Source organism: Agrilus planipennis, unplaced genomic scaffold (genome assembly GCF_000699045.2).
Source record: "Agrilus planipennis isolate EAB-ADULT unplaced genomic scaffold, Apla_2.0 scaffold202, whole genome shotgun sequence".
In the NCBI taxonomy this organism is placed as follows: domain Eukaryota; kingdom Metazoa; phylum Arthropoda; class Insecta; order Coleoptera; family Buprestidae; genus Agrilus; species Agrilus planipennis.
The window spans coordinates 75,218-84,620 of record NW_020438961.1 but is presented as its reverse complement, the minus strand read 5'-3'; the positions used below and the strand labels follow the sequence as shown (position 1 = coordinate 84,620).

General features: G+C 33.2%; 1 protein-coding gene across 3 annotated transcripts in view; it reads left to right on the top strand.

The window, feature by feature from the left end:
* Positions 1-9,403, top strand: part of LOC108738669 (serine-rich adhesin for platelets) — a 361,208-nt gene that overhangs the window by 283,586 nt on the left and 68,219 nt on the right. For all 3 annotated transcript variants that reach the window (XM_025975165.1, XM_025975164.1, XM_025975166.1), the window contains exon 4: positions 7,012-7,164. In XM_025975165.1, the coding sequence (XP_025830950.1) occupies positions 7,012-7,164 (153 nt within the window). The remainder of the gene's footprint in view (positions 1-7,011; positions 7,165-9,403) is intronic.

Sequence of the window (9,403 nt, the reverse complement as noted above, 5' to 3'; positions counted from 1 at the left end):
CTACATTAACTACTTTCCAATAAAAACTAACCGTTTTATATATGTAAAAAATATATTCGGAAAATTAGAGAAAAAAGTAAACTAATAGAAGCTTGGATGAAAGCAGTAGGTATCAAAGAAGTGAATTCCGGAATAAAAATTTGTTCACTTCATTTTAATGCACATGATTATATTTCAGCAAGTATTTAACATCAGCCATAACCTAAATTTAAAACTAGTCATACTAAAATTATAAAGTGAGAAATTATTGTGTGTAATTGATTTAACACAATTCTAATGATACGATATAAGTATTTTGAGGTTAAGAACCTACCTACTACAATACAACAAAATTGCAATAATGCGTTTGCAATGTTCTCTTAAATCGGCCTTGTACGTGCAAGTCATTGATATGATATTGCTTAAATCACCCAGAATCACCTCACCAATTATATAACGTGAATAACTTTTTAAATCCGAAGTTTGTAAAAAGTAGGCAGTAAACTTGACGGAATATGAAGGCTAGCTTCCGGATTTGTTATTTCCGAATTTTATAATGTGATTGGCATTAAAAACACGCTAACCTTAAACGAAATTTCCTTTCCGAGGCTTTGTGTCAGCCCAATCACATATTGTGTCAATACTTATCATTTTATCGTAATTTAAAAACTTGGAAATTGCACGGTACACTATAGGAACTACGATAAATTTTCCCTAATCGGCGCCATGTTTTTAAGCTCCTCCCATTTGACGGATCCCAATAGTATAATGTATATTCATTATACTATAATGCTAAATTAATTTTTTGGTTATATCTGTGCAGTTATATTACAATAAGAGGATTACAGTAAAATAGCTAAACCAATTTCACAAGGTGATGCTACATCACATTAGATATAATCACAGTAAAATTTAAGTTTCTAATGTTTAAACTAACTTTGTAAGACTACAGAGAAAACGGAACTGTCTTAAAGAGCTGTTACACGGCCGATATGAATGTATGGATTTGAGACCCTTTATCGACCAATTGTTATTTTATCCAGAATTTTTAAGAAAATATTATACCAATTAATTTAGTTTTCGTCTCTATATTCCTTCTCAATGCTGCAGTGTTTTTCACTGGACTATATGAACTCCACTTCACACTGGATTTCTCTGTTTTATTTAGTTTTTCAATTTGTAAAAATAACACGCATTTTACTTTCAGGTTTATTCTAAAGGTATTTTTAATTATAAAAGAACTATTCAAAAAATTCCTTTGGAAGATACTTTTTATGTTTTACAGCATTTTTATTTCAACTATATTACAGACCTATTACTTTTAGACGTGATTTTCCCATCGAAGCCGGTTATTAGGGTCAAAACTCTCGCCATTCTTTTGGTCGATTTTGGCACTCTGAGTAAAGGTACCGTTATAGGGAGATTGCCGAAATCTTGTTCGCAAATGAAGGTATTTCGCGATCAGCTTCGAAAATAAAGTTAAGTTGAAGCATGTCTTTTTCGTGCACGCATTTTCACGAAGCGACACCATAATTGGCGATTGCGGAATAAAGAAAAGAAATTAATTGAGGTCATGAAAAGAGGGAGTAAGATTATTTCCGAAAATCACCTATAGATGAAATTAAACTCTCTGCAGTTGTGTTAATTACATAAAACGGAGGAAACTAATCCAATAGTTTCATTGAAGAATGAAAATATAAAATGTCCCCATGTTCAAGTCTCAAAATGAAAACATATTTATCGTTCATGCCTCCAGTAAATTTGTTCGGAAGATTCTCGCCTGTCGGATATTGTTCAAATCACGATTGTTTAAACTGGAACAATTGTTATTCTTGGGCTTAATCTCGTTAAAAAAGGTCTGAAATTCTTTTTTGTAAAGTAAACATTTTCCGAATTGTGAACTTTTGGAAGTCTGAAGCCCATATTGCCTGGACTGAAAGGAAAACACAGAAGACTCGGAAAAATCACAACCTTCCCAGGATGGTGCAAATGTTAAATTAGGAGAACCAAAGCGACAAAATCGTCGAGATAACCAATTTCACTAGCGAAAACACATCTAAAATAGTATGGTTGTAATGTAGTTGAAACTGCTTTGGCGATCTCTCTATACCTTTAAAACAAATAAGTAATGATTGGTTAAAAAAAGAGAGAGTACGAGATTTTTCAGAATTTATGTTTTCCAACATATTTTATCTTTAGTCCACATAAGGAGTACTACTTTAATGCGTTTCTATGTAATTCAATAACAAAAAAAATGGTCAATTTTTTTTCGCTTCCGTTTATTCTTCGAAGTGCTTAAAAACCGTAAACTATCAATAACTACAAGGAATTAGAATTAATACATACTCACTCTTAAATAAGTATTAATTGTTATTAAATAAACATTTACTGTAATACACTTACTGAAATATAACTGCACAGATATAACCAAAAAATTAATTTCGCACTATAGTATAGTGAAAATACATTATACTATAATCTATGAGATGCCGGTCACAACAGCTGACTATAATTCCGATATGCGCATGCGCGCCTTTCTATTCTCATAACCTATCGCTTCGCGAGACGAATCGTTGCAAAACGTGTCGTTTCATGGCCTTGAGATTTTACTCTCATCGATACCAAAAAAGTTTCACTTCAAAAAACTAATACAGAGGAATTTTCTGACTGGTTCTTTTTTTATGTAGAAATTTCTTGCGGATTCCTGTTGACTGTTCACTGCTCAGGCGGTCAGCTTCTTCAGAAGGAATCCGTTTTACGCAGAAAACATTTATAATGATCCTTTAAATTGAAGTAAGAAACGAGTTCTTATTACAGACTGAAAAAATAAATCATTAGTTTTCATTAATTTGATAAAAGTGAGAAATGCAGTAAAAGTTCAAAATAGCACAGTGGAAACCAGCGTAACTTTAGTAGGCGAGAAATAAACTAATCGGAATATTTTTTTAATTTTTTGGGCAGTGAGTCGTTAAGGGCTGAGAAATCACAGATGCACTAGAAAAGAGCTACGCAGTGAACGAAAGAAAATATATCTCACCTTGTACGCTTTTTACTCATTTCTACTACATGGATGTGTTTAACATGAAATAAACCTAATTAAAAAGTCAAATCTACCTGTGAAGCGGCCCCACTTGAATTGCCGTTGCAAGGTAAGAGCTATTGACAAAATAAAAATTCAATATGGTGGCTAATAGGGCAATTTTGAAAATATACTCGGAATTATGTCTTCATCGAATACATTCCCTTTCGAATCAGGAATAAAAAAAATTTTTCGGTCAGTCACTAAATATTCAAAATAAATGTTTAAGGATGCATTTACTAGAAACCGTAGAAATCACGATAGCACGTAATAACATATAATAATTTTATTACAACTTGACTAATAAAAACAATTACAGCAAGTAAAACACCTACAAATAATAGTGATATTGTAATTGATCTCTTAATCTACATCAGTCGATAGTTTGTAATAATTAGATAACAGTATTGAAATCTGACAAGGGGGCGGAGTTAAAATCAATATGGCTACCGTAAGGGTGCATGAATGCTGAAATTATAAGAAAAAATTCGGAAAAGTGCAAAATATATGTGCAAAATGATAAGTTTAAATGATATTATTGAGTGGAATGGTTCAAATACCGGTCAGAAAAATAATGGAATGAAATATTGAAATTTTTTACTTTTACAGCCACTTGCAGCACAAATGAAGGAAAAACACCAACCTCCATATCCATAATTAAAAAACAATTAATTATTCGTTAATTGCAATACTAATCATAATATAAGTGCACCTTTACACGATTTTTACTTTTTGCCACCAGATGTCGCCCTTTTGATGGTCAGATCCCAATAGGTAACAGCCGAAATCTGCTATAATTTTTCTAAAACAGTGAAACTATTTTTTTATTACTACTATATTATTTTCTTTTCACAGGTAATGTTTTCCTTTAACATTCCACCGGTCTTTGAACAAGTTTTTCTTTCTTCTTTCGTTTACTTTTGCGTGAATACTATAAACACCTTTACCGTGGTGTATTCGTGAGTGGGTTTATACAATTATACACACGTATACCTACATATATCACGCTTTGACAGAAGGTGGATGTGTAATAATAAATCACCCATAGCGCGGATATAGCCAAGGACTAAATCGCAAAGCAAAACCAATTTAATATCCGTTAAGGAGCTTTCCAGCTGCGTTACGCCCTACGTTTCGCCTCTTTACCTGTGTACTTTTTCGCCTCCTTCCAGCATCAGCACTTTGGTCGTGCCACAGCCAACATGATGACATGCGATCATACGATCGTACCTACGTACTACTTAACATAAGAAATTTAGTCGTTTTAAACCTGATATAAAATTTTCATTTTATAGTACAATAAAGGAAGAAAATAGAGGAAGAGAGTGTGTGAGAGAGAAAGAGAATGGGAAACGGAAACGCGTCATAAACTTGAGCGGATTTTGTTGACGAGTATCAACGTATCGACATTGAGCTATTAATCTTGTCTTCGTTAGAGAAAATTTCATACGAGGAAGAGGATCGTTCATCCGAGGTTTTCTCGAGAGAGAAAAAGATAAAACAAAGAATTAACGTTGAAGACCGGCAAACTTGTAACATCCTATCATGTCAGAAAATATTAAATGTAGCTTTCGATATTGCAGATAAAGATTACAAAATAGAACGAAATATTAAACGAAAGCAACATACAAAATGAACACGTGCGCCTATTTAAATGTTAGAAAAATGAAAAACACTTGTCCAACTCTAATTCCCATGCTTCATTGAAGCATTATGTTTATTAAAAAAGAAAGAATAAATGTCGACTTAAAATAATTTGATTATTAAAGTATATTTATTTTGTATTCGCAATTCCAAGCATTAAAGGAACTCCAGTCTGTCATAAATTTCCCTAACTAAACAATAACGTCAACAATGAATATTATTGCCTATTTAGTTTTACCTGTAATACATTTCCGATTAGGAAGTGTACAGATTTCCTAGAAAATGTGTCTAGTGTAATTTATTTCACACATTTCCGGGAAATTTTAGGAATTATATACCTTTCCTAGGAATTGTATACAATCAGGGATTTTATACATTTCCGGTAACAGATATATAAACTATTATTATTATCAATCTCTTCTTCAATGTTAGCTATATTGATAATGGTGAATCTACTACTACCACAATTCTCAGCACACTAAATACATTAGTGGCAGCAAATACCCACTAGATGGCGATACACTGCCTGTACAGTAAGACCCCGCGTAAAGCTGTTTCGTTTAGCGCTCCTTTATTTCAACCCGGGGATTCCCCGAAATTGTGCGCAGCGGTAAGTTTTATGGACCAATATGTTGAAAATTATCCAAATTTTGACAGAAGTTCAAAAGCAAGATGGGATGTTATAGATGCTTTATCCACTTATCAACAACTTCTAGCAGAACGCAAAAGGAAAACGCAAACTACATTAAATGCCTTCCTGACAAAAAATTGGAAACAGAATAGACTGAATGATCTGACTGACTTAGAATTTTATTTATTTTTATAAGTATATTCGTTTAAATTGTTTCTTTTTAATAAGAAATAAATGTTTGGTTTTATTTTTATTAAAAAAAAACATTTATTAAATTTTATACCTAACCAATTTTCTCTCCATCTTCCCCTAACCCCATTATTTACATGTTAAGATAGCCTCGTTTAGCGCTGTTTCGCATTACGCTCTACTTTAATGGAACGTATCCTGCGCGTTAAGCGGGGTCTTACTGTACTTAAATATTATGTAAACCCGGTTTTTAGGACATTCGCCGGTTTAGTTTAGTACTTGCGACTCAATTTTCAATCACAATTCTCACGGCCCCTCCCCTCATAAAATAATTTTCAATAAAATCGTGCTGTAATTGTAATATTAGTTTCTTTTATTATCTTAAAATTTACCACAAACATGTAAATAAATAATATAAATAAATACATAAATTTCTGTGTACGTGAACATTTAGTTGAGAAATTCGAAATGATTATTAATGTAAAACTATGATAGTCAATAAGGAAAAGAAGAGATAGCATTTTAGGGCACGTGAGACATGCCGGTTATACATTAGAATCAGAAACAGGGACAAAGAATGACAGAGAAAGAGCTAAATTAGGGTTCTAGTTCTCGCTTTAAATAAATGTGAATAGTCTCAATTGTTATCAACAAAAAACGAAAAACAAAAGTAGATTCCTTGTTTTGACGATACCAAAAGATTATAACCGATAATAGAAATTAGCAAAAAGATCGTTAAGGTGGAGGAATTTCAATAAAAAAAACCTACCTCTCTCAGAACTGTATTTTAATTTATCTTTTAAAATAGGCTTTTGATCAATCGCCAAAAAACTGAACAGTTTTTTTTCTTTTCTTATTAATAACAATTGCAATTTTCATTTTCCGAAAAAATACGGAAATACGATTTTTTAGAATGGCATCCCTCATCGAATAAACTATCTATCAAATTTTTAAAAGATTGAAAATGATTTTTTTGCAGAAAAACTACTCCTCGACTAGACTAGAAGATTGACTAAGAAAATGAAGTAGGGAATATGCCTGTCCAACCAGCCTTCCGATTTACTACATTATGATGTCATCATCATCATCACAAGGTCGTCAGTCTTAAGACTGGTTGGACACGTACCTCCACTCTTTCCTATCCTGAGCTAAACTTCGCATTTCGCTAAAACTAGAACAACCTTAACTGTTTGCGAACAGTAATCTAACCTAGATCTAGCTCTACCCCTGCTAACTCCTGTTTCTGCCTCTAGTACGTCTCTGACTAGACCTTATCTGGCTTATTTCTTATTGTCTTCCATAGAGTCCTCTGTTCTCCTATTCTTTCTAATACCTGTTCATTATGATGAATAGCACTTAAATGTTTCTTATACAACAAAGCACAAAAAACGACTAAAGGACTATGAAACTATGAATACTTTAATTAATTAGCAATTAAATAATTGATAGAAACATGTCTGTAAAAATTACAAATGCAATATTATTTCAGGTACGACAGAAGGTGTGACGGCGACATTTGATCTGTTCGACTCCTCCAGTGGACCCGATCTAACCTTGTCCCCTCAAACCTTTACTAACTCGACTGAAGCTTTCATCAACGATAATTCCAACAGCTTGGGAGTCTCTACTGAAAACGATACAGGTTAGTGTCTTAAAATAAATATATATATATAATCAAAATGATCATTTACACCAGAAAAGAAAAGTATCAAATTATTGACAACTTTACACGAAACTAAACAAAGATACAGACATCGGTTGGCACTGCTACTGTCTCCAATTAGAAATGGCGATTCGCATCAACCATGGCTTGTCACCAACATTAGCAATGCAAAATATAAAAGAAGTAACCTAATTCATCTCGCTTTAATTTTTTTGTTATTAATAGATCAGACTGAATAGGCTGAAAGTAAAACAAAAATACTGTTATGCAAGTGAAGAAAAAGTAGGGAATGAACAAATATAAAGATAGGAGATGAAAGATAGAAGAAGTGGCTTATTTCATTTATCTAGGAAGTCAAATAAGTCAGGACGGAAGGAGTGGTAGGGATATAAACCAGAGGATAGCGCAGGGTCTAGTCGCCTTCAATAAAAAGAAGTCACTTCGATGCTCGCGAACGAATTCACAAATTCGACACCCGTACACAGCGGCGCTGTACGGGTGCAAAACATGAACGGTGGACGCGGCGGAAAAGAAAAGGTTAAAAGCGTTAGAAATGTGGTGTTAGCGGTAAATGATGACGATACCGTGGATAGAGAAGGTTAGAAATGAAGAGGTATTAGGAAGAATAAGAGAACAGGGGACTCTATGAAAGTCAGTCAAAAATAGGCGAGATAGTTTGGTAGGACACCTTCTCAGGCATGAACGGCTAATCAGAGACATATTAGAGGCAGAAGCAGGGTTAAAAGGAGTAGAGGTAGACCTATATTACTATCACCATACTGTAATTGAGACAGCAGAGCGTCAATCACTGCAATGTAAGCTAAATTAAAAAGGAATAAAGTGATGTTCTTATGCCAATGTGAGTAAATGTGAAAAAGTTGTAGTTTACCGAGTGATTTTGATTATAAAATTCATTACACAAAATATATAAGCAGAAGATATGGCTGTTGTTGGTTAAACTTTAATATCAGCATCGTTAAGAATGAAGTTACTGGGCCATAGTTGGTGGCGTAATTTGGAAGCAAAGTGTTGCAGTGGCTTCCAAAATTCTAGCTGAATTCCCACAGCGCTCGCATTCAAGTTTAGATAAAATTTTCGGTGTAGCAATTGCCGTTCAACTCGAGCAATTTACAACGTAAAGTTAATGAATATCCGATTGTTAGCGCCTTGCTTGTTTCGTTCTACATAACCACCCGATCGACTAGAATCCATTGTAGATGCAGTATACATCTACATATATACGTATATGCGCCTGAATATACGTATACGTACATTGTGTGCTATTACATTTATTATCTACTTTGGAAGATAATGAACTTTTTAATTTACTTACTGTTATTTAACGTCTTTAAAAGTTAATATTCACTTAAATACGGCGCAATAATAGAAACTGCAATAAAAAGAAATACCAATTTCTATATACAAAAATGAACACATATATAAACAAACGAAAATAAGTATATACAAAATAAAAGTGAACGGTACAAAATAATAATGACATAAGAGAAAAACAGGGACACACGAACAGGATAATAAAAAATAGTAATAGAAACTCAAGACAACGAAATAGATATACAAAGCAATGTAAACAAAAGATAGGATTCAGCTTACAAGTATAGCAAGGTGGAATAGGCTGTGTTTAGATAGGTTTTTTGAAGTGAAACTTGTTTAGGCTAGATGAGAGTAAAATCTCAAGGCCATGAAACAACACGTTTTGCAACGATTCGTCTCGCGAAGCGATAGGCTATGGGAAGATAAATAGAGAATAGAAAGTCTGCTGTTGTGACCGGCATCTCATAGATTATAGTATAATGTATATTCACTATACTATTGGGATCCGTCAAATGGTAGGAGCCGTTTAGGGGAAATTTATCGTAGTTCCTATAGTGTACCGTGCAATTTCCATGTTTTTAAATTACGATAAAATAATTATTGACACAATATGTGATTGGGCTGACACAAAGCCTCGGAAAGGAAATTTCGTTAAAGGTGAGCGTGTTTTTAATGCCAAGCACATTATAAAATTCGGAAATGACAAATCCGGAAGCTAGCCTTGCGAACGAGAGGTTCTTAACCTCAAAATACTTATATCGTATCATTAGAATTGTGTTAAATCAATTACACAGGAATAAATAACTTCTCACTTTATAATTTTAGTATGATTCTAGTTTTAAATATTAAGGTTATGGCTGATGGTAAATACTTGCTGAAATATAAT